We start from the raw sequence: 20361 nt of genomic DNA on the forward strand, positions 1-20361 counted from the left end.
GGCTTGTTTTTCTATGTCTGTGGTCTCTTACTGTTTTGTAGATAAGTTCATGTCTATCCTTGTTTTTAGAGTCTACATGTAAGTGATATTGTATGATATTTGTCTTTTTCTTAGTGACTTCACTTCGTATGATGACCTCTAGGTCCATCCACGTGGCTGCAAATGGCATTATTCCTTCTTTTTTACGACTGAGTAACATTCCATTGTATATATGTGCCACATCTTTATCCGTTCATCTGTTGATGGACATTTAGGTTGTTTCCACGTCTTGGTATTGTGAATAGTGCTGCTATGAACATAGGGGGGGTGCATGTATCTTTTTGAGTTATAGTTTTGTCCAGATATATGCCCAGGAGTGGGATTGCTGGATCACATGTAACACCTTCCTCTCCCTCCATCCTTGTTTCTCAGTGGAGACACAGCAGGGACCTTTCTCCTCTCTGCCATCTCTCCCCGCTCCCATCCTCTCCTCTGTTGAGAAGCACAGAAGGTGAGACCCGTCCCCCCACCCTTTCTCTCTCTTCTCCGACTCCTGTCTCTGGTGTTCCCCTGAAGGCAGCACATTCTGGCCCTGCGTGGGACCTTGTGGCAGTGATTTCTGGGGTGTTGGGGGGGCACCCTCCTGCAGAGCTCCTGAGGAGACAGTGAAATCAGCCGGCTGAACCCTTGGGAAGCCTGCAGGAAGTTGCCCTCCCACGAAGTCCTATTTCACTGTCTCCAGGGAGGTCCTGGGGACCCTGAGGACGGGGATCTGCCAGGCTTGAGCAGGGGCTGCAGGAACAGGTGTGAGTCTCCCCTTCGCCCTTCTGTTTGGACCTGTGTGACTTTGGGCAAAGGACTCCACCTGTCTGAGCCCAGCACCTGCTCATCTGTACGCAAGGTCTGTGAGTAGCTGACCAAGGGCTGCCCTGGGGTGGAAGGAGGTAGCTTGGCTGAGGCTCTGCTGGGAGGTGGGGACTCACCCCAGGGGGTCCCCACGCGCTGCGCACTGTCTGGGTCCCCTGGGGGTGGGCCTGTGTCTTGGGGTGGCAGTGAGTGACCCATTGGTGAGGTATGTAAGTCCTGGCTGCCTTGGGGCCTCTGGGGATGGATGAGGAGCTGTGACAGGGACACAAGCTCTCAGGCAGAGAAGTTGGCTCCGGTCAAGTTTTATTGGACCCCCTTTCAGCCTGGGGCTCTTCACAGTTGCCGGGCTGCCTGTACCCCTCTCTCCCCCGGCTGCAGCTCTGTCCATTTGCCTGAGGGAAGGAGGGAGGGTGGGCAGAAGGAAGGGGCTGGAGACAGATCATCTGCCCCTGGGGTGGGGCCCTCCCTGTCTCCACAGAATCGGCCCAAGGGTCCCCAGTCCAGCCGCCCCACGAATCCGAGCTGCCGGGTGCTGGGGCAGCCCCTTGTGGTCAGTCCTCGGCCGGCTACGTGGCTGGTGTGTGCCCGTTGGCCATCCGCCTGGCTGCCCGGCTCCGAGGGCCATCGGTGGGGGCTGCTCCGGGCCGGTGAGCCGCCCTGTTCTTCAGCTGCGGGTACTCCTGGGCTGCCTCCCCATCGCTGGAGTCTGACTCTTCCACGTCGCTGCGAACATCCTTCTCCATCTGGGGAACAGGGAGAAGGGAGGAGGCTCGGGGCGGGGCTGGGCTGGGCTGGGGGCTCCAGGGAGGCACAAGCTAGCCAACCCTTGCCCGGCCCTACCTGGTCTTTCTTTTTCTTTCTTTTTTTTAAAATTATTTTATATGTATTTACTTATTTAATATTTATTTATTTTATTTATAAAAAGTTTTGGGCTACGTGCACGGCATGTGGGATCTTAGTTCCCCGACCAGGGATCGAACCCACACCCCCTGCATTGACAAGGCGGGGAGCCTTAACCATTGGACCGCCTACCTGGCCTTTCTTTATGAAGCTGTAGATCATGCGAAGGATAAGGCAAGACCAGAACACGTGCAGCAGCTGTAGCGTCATCAGAAGCACGTTGAAAAAGTAGTAGCCGAAGAAGGGGCCCGAGTTGGCAATGGACTCGTAGTATGTGGTATAGAGGATCCTACGGTGGGTGGGCAGGAGGGAGAGAGGCAGGGGTTCACTGGCTGCTGTTGCCCCCAGTCCTAGGAATCTCTAACTTGCGTGACCTTCCCTGCTCCAGAACTTTCTATAGCTCCCCATTACCCACCCCCGAAGAATGATACCTGTGCCCTTCAGCTGGGCATTTAAGTACCCCCCCCACCTGGTTATGTTAAATTCAAAGAATGAACAAGCTGGACAACTGGCCGGTCGTGACTGTAAACCCCAAGGGGGTGCTTAGTGTCCCAGCAGCTTTCCTGGGTGGTCCTTTCACACCTTCTCAGATCCCTCCCCCTTCCCTCCCACTACCACCTTCACCCAGATCAGCTGTAGGGTCATCAGTGACCCGCCTTGATCAGCCAGCAGGCACCCAGCTGGCCTCCCTCCTCCTCATGTTCTTTCCTCACGTGCCTGCAGGGACCCACACTCCCATGGGCCCACTTCATGGCTTCTCCCTCTCCATCTCCTCTGCAGGCTCCCCCGACCTGCAAACATCAGGGGGCCCCAGGACTGGGCCTCTCTGTCCACACCTGGTCTTCGGTGACCCTGTCCAGTCTCGCGACTGCAAACACTGGACATGGACGTCTCTCCCAGAACCCCAGGCTGGTGTCGACTGCTTCCTCCACTTTTCGGTGGTGGTGCCTGAGGGGCATGTTGCAGACCCCTCAAACCCGGCGCAGCCAGAGCTAAGCTCCTGATCCTCAAGCAGTAACTCTGAGCCCGTTCCCATCTCATGACCCTTGAGTCATCCCCGAGTCCACCCACTTCTCTCGACTGCATTGGTCGAGCCCCAACATTGCCCACTGGACCAGTGCTGTCGCCTCCTCCCTGGTCCCCCAGCTCCTGCTCCAACCTCTTACCAGCTATTCCCCCCGGAGCCACCAGAGGGAGCCTGTGAGTACTCGAGTCAGGTTCCCCCCATCCTCTGCTCAGAACCCTCCAGGGCTCCCACCTGGCTTGGGATAAAAGCCCAACTTCTCCCCAAGGCCTATAAGACCTTGCATACTCTCTCCCGTCAGCTCTGTGCTCTCCCCTCGCTCTCTCCCTCTTGCTCACTCTGGTCCTGCCACACGGGCCTCCTCTTTGTTCCTGCGACATGCTGGGCACGGTCCTGCCTCAGGGCCTTTGCAGGTGCTCTTCCCACTGCGATCAGTAGTTTTCTCCCTCACCTCCCTGCAGTCTCTATATGAAGGCTGTCAGTGAGGCCTTCTCCGACCACCCTATTTCCAGCTATCCACACAGTTCCTGTGACCTTCCCAACTTTTTTTCTCTTTAGCACGATCACTGCCTCACATATTCTGCAGTCTACTTGTTTGCCTTATTATATTTCCCCACCTGCCAGTGTCAGCTCCAGGTGAGCAGGGACCTTCACGTTGTTCCCTCTGCTTGTTGCAACAGGCTCATCAAATTGCCGGGCAAAGACTTTAGCGCGTGGGGCCCGACGCTGTCTCCCAACCCATGTTCCAGGCACGCGGCAGGGGGTGATGACTAAGCCCAGTTTTCTGTTTCTCCTACCTCTGGGCCTTTGCATATGCTGCGCCCTGTGCCGGGGACACCCTTCCTTGCCTCCTCCTGGAAACCTCCCAGCCCACACCCCAGCTATCTGGATCGGGGAACCCGGGAACCGAGGAACGAAGGGTGAGGCGGGCTTGGATCTCCGCCTTACCGCCGCCCCCCACCTCCCCAATCCCCGGCGGGAGGGCTGACTCACTGGGTGGGGAAGAGCACGAGGCGAGTGTAGAAGAAGACCAACGAGAAGATGATGAAGAGAGCGTCGCACACGCGCCGCCAGTGCGTGTAGTTGAACAACTTACAGGCCTGGAGGGGACAGCAGAGAGAAATAGACCTGGGGGTGGGGCTGCGGCGGAAGCACGCGGGAAGGGCGGGGCGGGGCCGAGAAAGGGCGGGGCCTCTTCCCAGGGAAAAGGTGCCTCTGCCTGGGCCAGGTGAGTTGGGGTGCGTGGTCTGCGGATGATGGGGGTTGGGCCTCACCTCCCAGGAAGACTGACAGGGGGTGGGCCTCAACACCAGGGGCACCTGGGAGGGCGGGGGGCTGGGAGGGGTCGGGCTGCGCCAGGCGCACCTCCAGCAGGTAGTCGGAGGAGTCGTGCAATAGCAGCACCAGAGAGCCGATGCGCAGCAGATTCGTGCTGTAGGAGAAGACGATCAGGGTGATGGTCACAAAGTGATGTGCCACCTGCTCCTTGAAATCCTGCGGGAGACGGAGGGTCATAGCCGGGATGAGGCTGGGGGGCCGGAGCGGCCCCACCCCGCAGGGCTGGGAGCAGGCCCTCCCAGGGGGTTGCTTGGCATGTGGACCCTACGCCTCCTGCCTGAGACACCAAGGGTCTCTGGGAGTGGGGTGAGACTCTTGGCCTGGCCTCACCTTGCGCTTGGTGTCGAAGGGCAGCGTGATCAGCAGAGAGACGTAGAAACTCAGCTCCAGGAGATACCAGTGGTACAGGGCCGGCTTCAGGGGCTGTGGCAGGGAGTGCAGGGTTAGCTGTGGGGAGTGGAGGTTCCCACGGGACATGGGGCATGGGGTAGGGCCCTCCCCATTTGCTCAAACCCATGACCCATGAATCCCAATGAGTGAGGAAGGCATGAGCTCCCCATCCTTAGAGGTAATCAAGGGCAGTGGTTTTGTGGCAGCTCCTGCTTCCAGGGTGTCCTGACTCCTGGCCCCTCTCCATTCCACACGGGAGCCAAAGAATAGAGTGGGATTCGGGGTGGGGGGGAATGATGGTGTGATGTCCAGCTTTGGCGCTCTTGCCTGTGGCCACAGGAACTCTGCCCTGATCCTCCCACTAGCCTCCAAACACCACCCGTCCCACTCACCTGCTGTGGGTAACTGTCCCAGCACATTACCGGCGTCCACAGCCACGATTCCTGCGGGGACACGGGAGTCTGAAGTTGTCCAGAGGTTAGAACCCAGCCCCCCCAACCCCCCAACCCCAGGCCTGGGGCCTCCTCAGGCCTCCCTGGCCCTTGACATGCTGCTGTCACTCAGGCCGGCTGTTTCCTGCCTGGTTGCAACTCTGCTCTCACTGTAGACCAGGGGCTGATTCAGAATCCCCAGCCCCGACACACAGTAGGTCCTCTCAACAGGCACCCATGGGGTGAACATTCACCACGACCTGGCCTCATTCCCTCCACCCTCCCTCTCTGTGCCTTGGCACATGCTTCCCCCTCCGCCCGAACCCCACACACCCCTTCCCAGTCCAGTCCAGGCCCAGCGCATACTAGGTGCTTGAGGGATAGGGCGGGTGAGCTGTCAGGTACACTCACGTGGTAAAGAACCGAGATTCCACCGATGAAGGAGCACAGATAGAAGGCGAACCTCCAGCTGCAGGCGGGGAGGGAGCCCCTGAGGCAGCTGCCAAAGGACCAGGCCCTCCGCCGCACCCCCAGACTCCCCCTTCCCGGCCCCACCCTGGGCTTACCTGGCCTCACAGAACTTCTTGGTCAGGCAGGGCCGGTCCTGGTTCCGGCGTCTCCGGAACCAGTGTTGGGTCTGTCGCAGGGTGAGCCCACACTGGGTCGCCAGGAGGCTCATCTGGGGCTGGGGAGGGAGTGATGGGGGCCAGGGTCACAGAGGTGGCCTCCTGCCCCTGTCCCAGGACAGGCAGGACCCAGCTCTGCTCCCCCCCTCCCCTATAGCCCCAGACCTCACCTGTGGGGTGCTCTACCTTTGGAGATGGGGGAGTAGGGGGTTTCACAGGGTGGGGGTCTCCCCAAAAAAGAGGCCTTATAAAAACCCAGCTCTGCTCACAAACACCCCCTCTAGAACCTCCCCCAGGGGACCCAAGCAGGCCAATGGGGAGGGAGGAGGGGGTCGGGGATCTCACCTCTGTGGGTCTCTGCCCTTCCATAAGGAAGTGTTTCTCCAGCGTGGCATTGGGCTTCACCAGCCTCCTGGTCTGGTTCCGCACACCCAGCCACCGGCTCAGGGGCAGGCCTATGAATCTGGGTGTAGGGGAGACACAGCTTGTCAGTCCAGGTGGGGAAACGGGGGCTCACTGGGCTGCATTTTAGGACCCTGGAGGTGGTAGCCTGGCTGTTGCACTGCGCCCAGAGAGGAAGCTGGATTGGTCTTCAAGGTGGGGCATGAACAACTTTGGTGGTACCCAGGCACCTTCACTCCATCCCAAACCTCGATGCCTGTCTCATGATGGCCTGGGTCCTGATCCGCCCCTCTACCAGGCTGGGGGCCCCCTGCATGGGCAGAAGCAGGTCTGCTTCTTCTCAGGCCTCCCTCCACCCAGCATCCCCCCCACCCCTTGTGCACACTTGGAGGAGCCGGGACCCTGGTGAGTCAGTTACCACATTGCCCACAGAGGGGCCCTCAAGACCAGGGGTCGGGACCAAACTGCATGTCCACCATCCTAATATCACCTTTCATTGGGGGAAACTGAGGCTCAGAGCAGCCCAGCAAGGAAGTTATTCCAGACTCAATTGTGGTGGGGGGCAGGCGGGGGTGGGGTTGGGATATGACTGCCATTTACTGAACACTTAGGATCTGCCAAGCATGTGTCCAAGTCCACCTCGTGTGCTGGCTCACTTAACACTATTATTGTCCCCATTGTCCTGATGGGCAAACTGAGGCTCAGAGAGGCCAGAAACACGCTCAAGGTGACACAGCAAGTGAATGGCAAACCCAGGATTCATTTTCCCTTAACAGGGAAAACCTCTGCCTTTGTTTGACCCCAGAAAAGCTACTTCCAACCCCACTGCCCTTTAGAAAGGCAAGGGATGCCTTTGGGAGGAGTTAACACTGCCACCTCAGCTGGAGCCACTGGCTAAATAGGTGGGAAAATAGACCCAGCCTTCAAGGCCTGGCTGAATTGGGCCTCCCAGAATCCCTCAGGCAAAGCCTCGATCCTCACTGAACTACCTGCTGTGTGACCTCAGGCAGGTCATTTGACCTCTCTGTGCCTCCATCTCCTCTTCTGTAAAATGGGGATAATAACAGTACCACCTCACTGGGTGAGGGCTGAGTTAAGACAAACTGCTTAGAGCAATGGGTGGCACAGAGGAAGAACCCAAAGTGTGTCTGGTAAATGCAGTGTCAGTGGACATGCCCTGGGTTCCCCATGTCCAGCCTGTGTCCTGGGAGCCCAGACCCTAGGAAGCTCCTCGTGAGTGGGAGAGTCAAAGCAAAGTGTAGAACGCTCGCACGTCCCTGTGGTCAAAGAGTGGGACAGAGGGAAGGACCTGAAGTGAGGGCCAGAGGGGGTTAAGGGCTTTGTGGGGAGAGGGTCAGGGCAGGCTTCCCTGGAACCCAGCCTTGAAGGAACTGCAGGGGAGTGAGTGCAAAGGCCAGAGGGTTGCAAAGAAGGTGGGGGACCTGGAGGGAGGGGAGGGGGAGGGGCCCTCAGGCATGGAGGGGGAAGCCGGGGGAAGCGGGGGCAGGCCCGGTGGGGGTTGGCCATGGGGGCAAGGCAGGTCTGGGAGCTGTGGCCGCAGCATTAGTCAGGTAGAAAAGGGTGGGACCACCTAGGTCAGAGGGAAGGGACCCAAGAGCTGGACAGCCAGAGAAGGAGGAGGAACTCCAGTTCGGGGCAGCGTTTGGGTCACATGAGAAATGACTAAAAATCCACGGGATCTGGCAGCCAGGAGGGCGCTGGGAACCTGGGCAGGCGGCATACACTCGGGGGCCGGGGGCCAGGCTGCAGGAGGCTGGGGGTGAGTGGAGGGAGGGCCCCAAAGCGGGGGGGGGGGGGCTGGAGTGCCTATGCCCCTTCCTTTGGCTAGAAAGGGGAGCGGGAGAAAAAGGTGGTAAGGGAGAGGACAGGAGGTGGGGATGGGGGAGAGGTGCCCATACAGGGCAGAGGGAGGAGGGAGTGGGCAGGAGTTCCTTCGCTGACTCACTGGCCTCTGCAGACCCATCCTAGGTCAGCCAAGCAGGCACGTCCCCTCCAGGGCCCCCACTTGTTTTCTGAAGATGCTAGCACACCCAGACCTGAGCTGCCGCCAGCATTCCAGGCATCAGAGACCATCGGAGTGGGGGTGGCGGCAGCTGGGGGCAGGATGAAGCCCAGAAAAGCACTCTGACTCAAAGCCAGGCTCCGTCCGGGGACACATGAGGATGAAATCACACAGACGGGAGAGCACAGGGCGGGTGCTGCGCACACACGAGCGATGACGGGGTCAACCTGCCAGGGCACAGCGGACACTCACCTCTCGAAGGTGAAGCGCACGGCCACCAGGGCCAGAGCCAGGGGCAGGGCCATCAGCATGTCCCGGGGGTGGGCGTAGACCAGGCCATCGCGGTCCTCCAGTACAGCCCATGAGTTGTTGGGTGGTAGCCAGAACCTCTCCTGCCATAGCCACTCATTCAGGCTGGACCACATACTGTGGACACAGGGTCCAGTTAATGGAGAACTCTGCACACAGGACAGGTAGAGTGGGAGGGCCCAGCACCTCGCCCTCACACCCCCCAGCGCCTAGCAACCTGAAGTTCATTAGAGCCAGTGTTAAGGACAGACTTGGGCTGGGTGTCCTCAGGCAAATGACCTGACCTCTCTGAATCTCAAGTTCATCTGTAAAATAGGGACAGTAATACCCACCTCTCAGCCCAGCCTGCTACGGCTCACGAAGTGCTTAGCCCAGTGCTTACTGACCCTTAAATATAGCTCATGACAGGAGTTATTATTCTGTACTCTACAGACAAGAGAACGTTGGCCAGAATCAAGGGAGTGGCCGATCGGGGTCACGAACTTGAGTTCTCAAAATGTCCGGGAAGGTTTTCTGCCACTGTGGGAAGGTGCCTCTGATACAGCCCAAAGACGAGGGATTTAAGGAAATCCACAATTCTCTCCCTGGCCGACCGTCCGCACACGGAATCCCCCTGAGGTGTGAATGTCGGCTCTCTCGCTCGCTATCCCACGAGCCCGGCTGCAGCTGGGCGAGACAGCCTACTGCGTGATCGAGCTTGCTGCCAGATACTGAAGCAGTGGCCGAGGTGGGCCAACTTTCCACCAAGAGCTGCTGGGGAGCTGCAGTGGGGCCCAGCTGTCCTGAGGAGCCCACATAGCTTCTCCTGTTCCCAAGATTTAAGACTAAGTGCCCCAACCCCACGCTGGTGCCCACTTGCAAAGTTTGTTCATTCATTTGTTTGTCCATCCATCCACCCACCCACCCACTGTCCATCTGCTCATCTGTTCATCAGTCCACCTATTCATCTGTTCGTCCATTCAGCCGTACCGTCTGCTTGCCCACCTGTACACCTACCCAGCCAGCCAGCCAGCCAGGCTGCCATCTATCCACCCACCCACCTACCTGTCCATCTTCCCATCCATCCATCCGCCTATCCATCCATCCATCTCCCTGTCTGTCCATCCATCCATCCACCCACCCACTGTCCATCTACTCATCCATCCATCCGTCCATCCATCCACCTGTTCATCTGCTCATCCAGCCAGCCATCTGCCTGCCCACCTGTACATCTATGCGTACAGCCATCTGTCCATCCATCTGTTCATCCACCCACCCATCCACTCATCCATCCATCCATCCACGAGATATCCTCTGAGTGGCTTGTCCATGCCAGCCTGGGGCTAGATGTTGGGGACACAAGCAGGGAACAGAGCAGACACATTCCTGTCACCATGAAGCTCACAGCCCAGCAGGGGGAGGCAAGCAATACACAAGTAAACGGATTCCTAAATAAATAACACAGTGCGATGGGCCTGGTAGAAAAGAAACAGGGTGGTGCGATGTATCAAGGAAGGTCTGAGCTAGGTCTCAGCTCATACACCCTCTGAGCTGAGACCTAGAGGTGAGGAGGGCCTGGGTTTGTGCAGAAGAAGGTAGTGGTGCTGCAAAGGGGGCTGGGAGGGGCTTTGCAGAGAAATGAGCAGCAGGTACAAAGGCCCTGAGGCAGGACTGAGTAAAACGGAGTGTTGGAGGACCAGTGAGGATTCCTGTGTGTCTGGAGCAGAGTGAGCAAGGGGAGAGCGGGGGGAGGGGACGCGGCAGGTCATGCAGGACCTGTGGAATTTGGATGATCTCCTCCAACATTTTATGATGAAAAATTTCAAACCCACAGAAAAGGTGAATTTACAGTGAACATCTATATACCCACCACCAGACTCTCCCATTCACGTTTTGGTCTATTGCTTCATCACACATCTGCCCATGTATCCATCCATCCCTCTATCCACCCACCAGTGCATTTCTCGGTGCATTTCAAAATAAGCAGCTGGGGTGGGGGGAGGGATAAATAAGGATTAAGGAGTTTAGGATTAAAATATACACACTATTATATACAAAATAGATAATCAACAAGGACCTACTGTATAGCACAGGGAACTATACTCGATATCTTGTAATAACGTATAATGGAAAAGAATCTAAAAAATAAATATATATGTGTGTATATATATAACTGAATCACTTTGCTGTACACCTGAAACTAACACAACATTGTACATCAACAATATTTCAAGAAAAAAAATTTTAAAAGCAGCAGACATCAAGTCACATCACCCCTAAATATTTTCAGCGTGCAGATCATTAATGAGAGCTCGATATTGACGAATGTGTTTTTTTTTTCAAGGTAAAATTTACTAGAGCAAAATGCATTCATGTTAACTGTACAGTTGCTGAGTTTTGACAAATACACGCACCTGTGTAAACCAACCTCCGGCCACAAACACTCCCATCCCTCCACAAGGTTCTCTCTTGGGCCCCTTCCCAGTCAGCCTCCATCTCTACTGTCCAAAGCTAACGTCTGCTCCCGTTTTTTTTTCCATCAGGGATTACTTTTGTCTGTTCCAGAACTTCATATAAATGGAATCACAAACCCCGTCTTTGTGTCTAGCTTCTTTCACTTGTGTAATATTTTCGAGATTCATCCCTATTGTTCCAAGATCAGTAGCTTCCTTCTTTTTTTAAAAAAAAAAAAAATTATTTATTTGGCTGCGCCAGGTCTCAGTTGCGGCATGCAGGCTTCTCTCTAGTTGTGGCGTGTGGGCTCTAGAGCGCACACGCTGGGGCTCAGTAGTTGTGGCATGCGGGTTTAGTTGCCCTGCAGCATGTGGGATCTTAGTTCCCCGACCAGGGATCGAACCCGTGACCCCTGCATTGGAAGGTGGATTCTTAACCACTGGACCACCAGGGAAGTCCCGAGCTTCTTTTTTTTCTTATTCCCTGATCTTTGGTACCAAATGAATATACCACGATTGGTTATCACTTGCTTGTTGCTGGGTGTTTGGGATGCATTCAGCGTTGGGGAATTACGAGCAAAGCTGTTCAGAGCATTCACATCCGAGTCTTGTGTGAACAGAAGTTTTCCTGTCTCCTGGGTCCATCCGGAGGAGTGGAATTGCTGGGTCATTCTGCATGTTTTCCTTCATAAGCAACTGTGCTCTGAGGCGGGTGTACCATTTTACACTCCATTTCGTGCAGTCTGGGAGTTCTATGGCCCGTGTTTTTATTTTAGGTGAGATGGCAAGCGGCGGGGGGGATGGGGTGGGGGGTGGGTTGGTTGCCATACAGGAAGTGGCCTTGGAGGCCAGAATGGGGGCCCACCGAGATAATCCAAGATCGTTCTCCCCATCTCAAGGTCAGCCGATTAGCAACCTTAATTCCATCTGCAACCTCACTTTCCCTTTGCCACGTTAGGTAGCGTATCCCCAGGTTCCAGGATTAGGATGTGGACACCATTAAGGGTGCATTATTATTGAGAAAATTCACTGAGTTGTGCATCTATGTTGTGGGCCCTTTCTCTGTGCAGATTAAAATGTCTGCCTTGGGGCTTCCCTGGTGGCGCAGTGGTTGAGAATCTGCCTGCCAATGCAGGGGACACGGGTTCGAGCTCTGGTCTGGGAGGATCCCACATGCCGCGGAGCAACTGGGCCCGTGAGCCACAACTACTGAGCCTGCGCGTCTGGAGCTTGTGCTCCGCAACGTGAGAGGCCGCGACAGTGAGGGACCCGCGCACGGCGATGAAGAGTGGCCCCCGCTTGCCACAACTAGAGAAAGCCCTCGCACAGAAACGAAGACCCAACACAGCAAAAATAAATTAATTAATTAATAAACTCCTATCCCTCAAAAAAAAAAAATGTTTGCCTTGAAAAAGTCTATGATTCTGCTAAAATATGACACAAATGAACTCATCTATGAAACAGACTCACAGGCATAGAGAACAGGCTTGTGGTTGCCAAGGGGAGGCGGGGTGGGGAAGGGATGGAGTGGGAGTTTGGGGTTAGCAGATACAAACTATTACATATAGAATGGATAAACAACAAGGTGCTACTGTATAGCACAGGGAACTATATTCAATGTCCTGTGATAAACCATAATGGAAGAGAATATGAAAAACAATGTGTGTGTATATATATATAACTGGATCACTTTGCTGTACAGCAGAAATTGACACAACATTGTAAAGCAACTATACTTCAATAAAATACGTAAAAAAAAAAAGGTCGATGATTCTGATTTCAATTCCGACAGGTGGGTTTTTTCCCCACATCACCTCTGACACCAGCTGTGTATCCTACAATTCAACTCAACTCTGACACCATCTACCTGGAGATACACCGGTTGAGGGCTCAGTCGCACAAGGCTGTACCCATCCCACTTCAGACGCCAAGCTTCTGACCAACTGGCCATAGATGGAGGTCCCCACGAGCCCTCCTTGGTTTGATTAATTTTCTACAGCAGCTCACAGGACACAAACAGTTTACTTCCTAGATGACCGATTTATTATATAAGGATATATAACTCAGGAATAGTCAGATGGAAAGAATCATAGGGCAAGGTATGGGGAAGGGGGCGGAGCTCCCACGCCCTCCCCAGATGCACCAGTCCCTGCACGTCTCCACAAATCTCGCGTTCATCAACCTGGAAGCTTTCCGAACCCCCATCCTTAAGGGTTTTTATGGTGGCTTCATTACATAGTCGCAGTAATTAAATCCTTGGCCACTGGAGGTCCAGGGGTGGGAATGAAAGTTCCAACCCCTTCATCAAGAGGTTGGTTCCCCTGGCAACCAGTCCCATCCTTAGGTGACCTGAGTGGGGGGCTTTCCAATAGTCGCCTCATTAACATAACAAAAGGCACCTTTATTCCTCTTATCACTTAGGAAATTCTCAGGGTTTTAAAAGCTCTGTGCCAGGAACCGAGGAAGGCCAAATATCTACTTCTCATTATAAATCACAATATCACCAGTCAAATACAGAAAAAGAAACATTCTCAAGAGTCTGAGGAACTGGGTGAACCAGGATGGTGAATGGATTTGGGGGCAGGAGGTGGGTTTGGTGTTGGACAAGACAAGTGGGGGGGATGTGTCAATGAAAAAATATTGCCTGCTGTATCAGTAAGCAAAGGATGTTGCAGCCAACAAGCCACATTACAGCTGCTGTCCCCCTTCCCCCCACGGTGAGTCCTGAGGGAACTCAGGATGGAAGCAGGATGCCTGCCATCTAGCTACACCCACCCACGACAGTGCACCCCGAGGAGACTCAGGATGAGAAAGCACAGATTACTGGCCCAGACAGCTGAGGTGCATATCAAGGAAATGAATTCAGTAAGCCCAGATTCTTGCATCTTCCCATACAGAGAAAAGCCCAGAATTCCTTAACTTGAGCTATCTGGTTTTCTTTTAATTAACAGTAATCTTCTGATGTTCTGACTACCTGGTCTTTGTTGCAAAAACCCTTGTATATATCCGGGCTCCTCCCTTACCTCTTTGGAGCAGTTCCCTAGAGCTACTGAGTGGCCTTCTTCAGGGCTATAGTCCCCAGTAAAGACCCAACAAAACGTAAACTCACAGCGCTCCTGTTGTGCATTTTTCTTTAAGACAGGTGTGTGGGGACTTCCCTGGTGGTCCAGTGGTAAAGAATCCGCCTTCCAATGCAGGGGATGCGGGTTTGATCCCTGGTCAGGGAACTAAGATTCCCACATGCCACGGGGCAACTAAGCCCGTGTGCCACAACTACTGAGCTTGGGCGCCTCAACGAGAGAGCCCACGAGCCGCAAACTACAAAGCCCACGCGCTCTGGAGCCCACACGCCACAACTAGAGAGAAGCGCGCACGCCGCAAGAGCCCTTGGGCCGCAATGAAAAGATCCCGCGTGCCTCAACGAAGATCCCGTGTGTCGCAACTAAGATCTGACACAGCCAAAAAAAATAAAGAAAAAAAAAAGAAGATTATATCATATGCAAATAGATAGTTTAAAAAAATGTTAAAAAAAAAAAAAAGACAGGCGTGTGACAGTGGCTAGTTTAGACCCACAAGGCTCAGGAGGCCCGGACAGAATAGACAGTTGGACAGGTGGATGGGGGAACTTCTGCCCAGGTGGTTGATCTCTCTAAAAAGAGATAAATTAGGAGTTTGGGATTAACACATACACACTACCATGTATAAAATGATAAACAAGGACCTACTGTATAGCACAGGGAACTATATACTCAGTATCTTGTAATAACCTATAATGGAAAAGAATCTGAAAAAAATATATATATATATACACACACACACGCACACACAAACACACACATAACTGAATCACTGTGCTGTACACCTGAAACTAACACAACATTGTAAATTGACTATATTTCAATTTTTAAAAAATGGTTTAAAAAAAAAAGAAACCAACTTCACTAACAGGCAAATTTCGCTTGATCCCATGCACCCACTGGGGCATAACTGCACACACCCAGCCCATAATTCCTGGCCTCACTCTCTACAGCCTCCTAGCAGGAGCCACACCCACCACAGGGCATCTATAGCCTTCTCCTGAGGGGCCCTCCCACCCATCTGAAGACCCCCAGCCAGCTAGAGATATAAGTGGGCAGTGCAGATGCCCAGTGCAGATATAAGTGGGCTGGGCATCCTGGGAAGGCCCCCAGCCAGCTAGAGCTGGAGCCAGAACCCAGGGGTCCAAGCCCCCAGCCCCATGTTCTTCCCCCCACCCAAGATCGGGTCCCACAGCCATGGTGCTAGCATGTCATGATGAGCTTTGGGGACAAGTGAGAACACACAAGAGCGATGGCATCTCGTAATCCCAGGCCTCTGACCATGTCCCCAGCCTCAAAAGCCCACTATTCACTGTTTGACACACTCTGATACAATCACACACACTGTATGATTTCACACACCCCAGCCTTTACAAATACTGTCCTCTGCCTAGAATGCCCATCTAATATTTATTGTCCCATGCTGGGTGCTGAGGACATAAAATGGTGGGGAAAGCTGGCAAGGTCTCAGCCCTCATGTCTGTCTGGCAAACTCCTATGCATCCTTCAAAACCCAATTCAGTTGCCACTTCCTCCTGGAGGCACCTCCCGATTGCCCCTACTTCAGATCCAGTTAAAGCACCCTCTGCCAGCTCTGCCTCATTCACTGTGACATTGGAAGCTGGCCAGGCAGTCTTTTTGGTGGGGGGGAGGGTGGAAAAGGAAGGAAGCATGACCAGCCTCAAACCCCAGTCCCCTCAGCTGAAGCAGGCATCGTCCTTTCTGGTCCTCAAGTCAGAAGGGCAAAACAGAAATGCACTTTCCAAACCTGCGAGCCTTCCAAGGGGGCTTCAGACTGACACAACCTAACTGCAGAGGTCTTGGCCTTGGACCTCCTACCCTTTCTGTAACCTGTGTCTGTCTGTTTGCCCACCCCCTTTACCCTCTTGATAAAGAAGAGACTCTGAGGTTTGAGAAGTCACCCATTTCCTTGCATTGTGGTCGAGCAGGCCAGTGAGCCTGCATGTGGAACACATGGGCAGTGTCCGGCACACAGAAGGGGCTCAGGTACGGCTGTAACCAGGCATCCATGACCAGCAAGGTTCTAACTTCTCTTCCACTCCTGCCCCTGACAGATGCCCTCCTCCCGACAGGCGGGCAGAAACGAGGGTCAGGGAGGCACTCCTCCTCAACTTTCATTTTTCCTCTTTTGGACCCCGGCTCCTCTGCTCATTCCCTGTGACACTCTGCCTCCTTGGGCCTCAGCTGCCCCATCTGAAAAATGGGTACAGCCAGATCTTCTGCTTTACTGCACCGTTGTGGGGGCTCAGGAAGCTAAGCAGTTTGTAAATGCACCATGCTGCTGTTGCAGTGGATTTGATTCCTGCAATTTACCCATCATTGACCTTGTCATTGACCTTGCCACTCAGTGTTTCAGTTCCCTCATCTGTAAAATGGGAATAACAATGCCCCCTGCCTCCACACGGAAGGGATTGGGAATAATGCCTGGGGTGGAGCGAGCACTAAGTATAACACAGTTACTATGAGCAGTAGAGAGGAGGGGGCCATGGGGAGCAGTCTGGAAAGGAGGGTGCTGGTCTGCGCAGGTTCCCAGGGGTTCTTCCTGGACACACACCCCACCGCCCCTCCCCCAACGCCCACCCCGGCCTCTGCAGCCTTTCCTTAAAGCTGTAGCGAATGAATGAGCCCGCGCTGGCTCACCCAGGGCTGCTGAGGAGTCACTTGGAGAATTGCCAAATGGGTGGCCGGTCTAGCCTAACCAGCCTGAGACTTCGTCCTCCTCACCGCACCCTGCCCCCTCTCCCCAGCCGGGTCTCCCAGCCCCGCTGCTTCTTAAAGGCACTTTGGTCCCACTCCCAGCCCTGCCCCTGCCACCTGGGAGCCAGACTCTGATAATCCTTCTTAGTGGCTAAAAATATCCCCAGATTGGGGAAGAGAGAGAGAGAGAGAGAGAGAGAGCGCGAGAGAGAGAGAGCAGGGCTTTGTGCTGACACGTGGAGGGGGCAATGAGCACAGGATCCCTGTCGCTCCCCTGGACCCCCAAAGGCCCCAGCACTGCCCAGCACAGCAGAGCTGTGCACAAAGGTTGGTTTTATTTTAAATCTAGCTGGAAGTGTAGGACTTGCCCGGGGTTGTGAAAGAAGGAAATCAATTCATACGCCAGATGTCTGGGTTGCCCAGGGAAGAACAGACACACACATACACACTCACCCGGCCCCTGCAGCCTCGCCTGCTGCCCGGGGTCACCTGACTCCTTCGGCTGGAGGCCCAGGCAGGGAACACATGATGGACTAAGTGGGGGTTATTTGTAGATAACCACAGCCGCCCCTGCACTGGGCCCTGGCTCCTCCGCTCTGGCCTCTCTGAGCAGGGTCCCTGCGGGGTGCTAATGACCAGAGATGCAGCCAGTCCAGGAGAAACCACCTTCAAGGACCCTAAGGAGGGCCCCAAGTCCAGGGCTCTGCCTCGACTCAGCCCCTCATATTTAGACACACTCCTGCCCTCCACACTCTGGCCCTGTTAGTATCCCCACCCCACCCCCACCTCCCCCACACTAGCTCAATTTACTGTAATGGCTGCTTGGTGGGATTCCAATTCATCAAGCTCATTCCTGCTTCAGGGCCTTTGCATGTGCTGTCCTCCCACGCAACCTCTGTTTCATCATTCACATCTCAGTGCAGTATTACCTCCTCAGGAAGCCTTCTCAGATCACTACCAAAGAAGCCACCATATTATACCATCTTCTTACCCTATTTCGTTGCTTCAGCCCCCTCCCCCCACTTGATCTGTTTTCTTATTCACTTGTTTGTCTGCCTCATCCCAAGACATAAGCCTCACGAAGGCAAGAATGTTGTTTAGTCACTGCTGTATCCTCAGGGCCCAGGACGATGGTAAGTACCAACTAAACGTTTGCTAAGTGGATGAAAAAGCAGGTAGAACAGACACATGGCCAGGTGGGTGGATGGGAGGACTCTGGCTCAGGTGGTCAAACCTTCTAGGAAAAGAAACCACCTGCTTTATTGGGCAAGGTTAGCTTGATCCCCATGGTGTAGGTCCACTGCCTCCTCGTTTCAGAACCGGGAAGCCAGAGGCTCAAAGCAAGGAACAGCTGGACGCAGGTCACGCAGCCAACAAGGGAGTGAGTCGGAGCTAGAAGCTCTCCAGGGTGGGGAGGGAGTTGCTCTGCCCACCTGTGAGCTCAGGGCTCACAGGCCTGTCTCTGCCGATCAAGGTTTCCCAGGGAACAAGGTCCTACACCACCACCACCCCTAAGCTGTCCCAGAGCCTGTTCAGGGCCCCAGAAGCTCACACAGGATTGAACTTTGCTTTCTTAACATCTATACCACCCCCCAACCCTGTCCCGGGCAGACTAAGGGGTCTGGGTGAGCCAGGCCATGTCCCCCAGAATCCGCAGCCCACTGGCCACCCCTCCTCACCACAGCCTACACCGCCACCCCTTGGTGATGCAGCCCCCTACTGCCCCCCAGTAAAGCAACCAACAGTGGGGCCACGAGGGTTGCTTTGCAGCTGCCTGGGGGCTGACAGTGGGGTCCCCGACCTCCTGGAATCTGCTCCCTCCCTCCTATAACTCCTGCACTACCCCACACCCAGGTGCTAGGGTTCCCAAGAGCATCTCCCAGCAGTCCAGGCCTTTACGTAGGTGGTGCCTTTTTCCGGAAGTGCCCACACCCCCTTCACTGGGCCAGTGAAGACCTGGGTCAGATTCAATTCCCTCCTTAAGAGGCCTTTTCTACCCCTCCCACCCTAAGGAAGCAGAGCTCCCTCCCTAGCCCTGCCCCACCCCACCCTAGGTCTTTCTTCAAAGCTTCTGTTCAGCCCTGGCTGGCCCCACGGAGCTTAGAGAGCTGAGTCTCTCCCACTACCAGACAGGGAGGGTCAGACCAGGAAGAGATCTCTGGGGTCCCCAGCATCACCTAGTGTGCGTGTGTGTTGGGGGTTTGGTCAGGGAGGTTTCAAGAAGGACTGAGGGAGGAGAGGGGGGTAGGTCTCTGGAAGTTTGAGGAGGGAAATGAGCAGGCCCAGCCCCAGAGGCAAGCGGGGGTGAGGCAACAGGATCTGATAGGTTACCTGCACGGGACTGGGAGGGATAAAGCATACAGATGGGAGTGTAAGGGGAGCTTGGGCTATTACAGTTGAAAAAAAAAAAGAACAAAAACAAAACCAACACGACTTTATTGAACGACACGCAAAAACCATGCATGTCTAAAGTGTGTGATTCAATGCATTTGACATATGTACCTACTGGTGGAAATCATCACCTCAATCAAGATAATGAACATATATATCCATCACTCCCCCATATTTCCTTATGTCCCTTTGGAGTTCCTCCCCCTCTCCCTTCCAGTGAGAGCTGGAAGCAACCTGGATGTCCAATGCTGGGGAGCAGAAACCTCAGGATTCCATACTATGAAATATTACATAAGTGTTTAAAAGAAGGAGAAGATAGGGCTTCCCTGGTGGCGCAGTGGTTGAGAGTCCGCCTGCCGATGCAGGGGACATGGGTTCGTGCCCCGGTCCGGGAAGATCCCACATGCCGCGGAGCGGCTGGGCCCGTGAGCCATGGCCGCTGAGCCTGCGCGTCCGGAGCCTGTGCTCTGCAACGGGAGAGGCCACGACAGTGAGAGGCCCGCATACCGCAAAAAAAAAAAAAAGGAGAAGATACAATACAGATAAATCTGGAGGACATGATGCTCAGTGAAATAAACCAGTCTCAAAAAGATACTGTCTGATTCCACTTATAGGAGGTCCCTAGAGGAGTCAAATTTATAGAGACAGGAAGTAGAATGATGGGTGCCAGAGGCTGGGGGAGGGGGTGAGGAGTTAAGTGTTTAATGGGGAGAGAGTTTCTGTTTGGGGAATATGAAAAAGTCGTGGAGATTGGTTACACCACAATGTGAATATACTTAACAATACTGAACTGTGCACTTAAAAATGGTCCAGATGATAAACTTTTTGTTATATGTGTTTTACCACAATTAAAAATTTTTTTCAATTAAGAAAATATCAAATTGGGACGAGGGGAGGAGGAAAAGCTCTATGTTCACGGACTTGGGAGGATCACTGAGTGGAAAAAAATGAAAGCAAAATGCAGACAGACACTAATGGCCTCATATGTAACTCATGTAAATGGAAAACCACCAAAAGAGTTCTGTCTTTGGTAATAGCGGAGTTAGCTGCATCAGAACCGCCCTCTCAGAGATAACAATGATAAACTCCGGACTACATACTAAAAAACTACCTGAAAGCTCTGGTGCTGCCATATGGTATCCATTAGCCACATGTGGCCATTTAAAGTTCAATTAATTAAAATTAAATACGATTTAAAATTCTGTTCTTCAGTTGTATCAGCAACATTTCTACACTCAATAGTCACGTGTGGCTTGTGGCTACCACATTGGGCGCATATTGGTGTCGATATGGAACATTTCCATCATTGCAGAAAATTCTACTGGGCAGTACTGCTCTAGAGAGTGACCAAAGATAGGTAGAAGTTGGAGGGGAGTCTATACCTGGCATAAGGGAACAGCACGGGACGAGTTTCCCATTTTTCACTGTTATTTACCGGAAATAGAAACTAGATT

General features: G+C 53.9%; 1 protein-coding gene across 2 annotated transcripts in view; it reads right to left on the reverse strand.

Moving 5' to 3' along the window:
• Positions 1–424: 424 nt before the first annotated feature.
• CERS4 (ceramide synthase 4) overlaps positions 425–20361 on the reverse strand; it is a 31310-nt gene continuing 11373 nt past the window's right edge. Inside the window, exons 2-12 of one of the 2 annotated variants that reach the window (XR_003428374.1) lie at positions 8233–8406; positions 5901–6018; positions 5496–5614; positions 5341–5398; positions 4891–4941; positions 4439–4531; positions 4136–4264; positions 3764–3870; positions 3388–3434; positions 1879–2035; positions 1495–1589 (exon numbers count right to left, since the gene is read on the reverse strand). Coding sequence is in view for 1 of the 2 variants with exons in the window: in XM_027085319.1 (XP_026941120.1) it covers positions 1413–1589; positions 1879–2035; positions 3764–3870; positions 4136–4264; positions 4439–4531; positions 4891–4941; positions 5341–5398; positions 5496–5614; positions 5901–6018; positions 8233–8405 (1182 nt within the window). In the remaining variant the exon portion in view is untranslated. Of the gene's footprint in view, positions 1590–1878; positions 2036–3387; positions 3435–3763; positions 3871–4135; positions 4265–4438; positions 4532–4890; positions 4942–5340; positions 5399–5495; positions 5615–5900; positions 6019–8232; positions 8407–20361 lie in introns of both variants that reach the window. The other variant, XM_027085319.1, reaches the window with a different exon arrangement.

This window comes from Aethalodelphis obliquidens, unplaced genomic scaffold, assembly GCF_003676395.1.
Source record: "Aethalodelphis obliquidens isolate GAN/ISIS:26980383/991018 unplaced genomic scaffold, ASM367639v1 scaffold53, whole genome shotgun sequence".
In the NCBI taxonomy this organism is placed as follows: domain Eukaryota; kingdom Metazoa; phylum Chordata; class Mammalia; order Artiodactyla; family Delphinidae; genus Aethalodelphis; species Aethalodelphis obliquidens.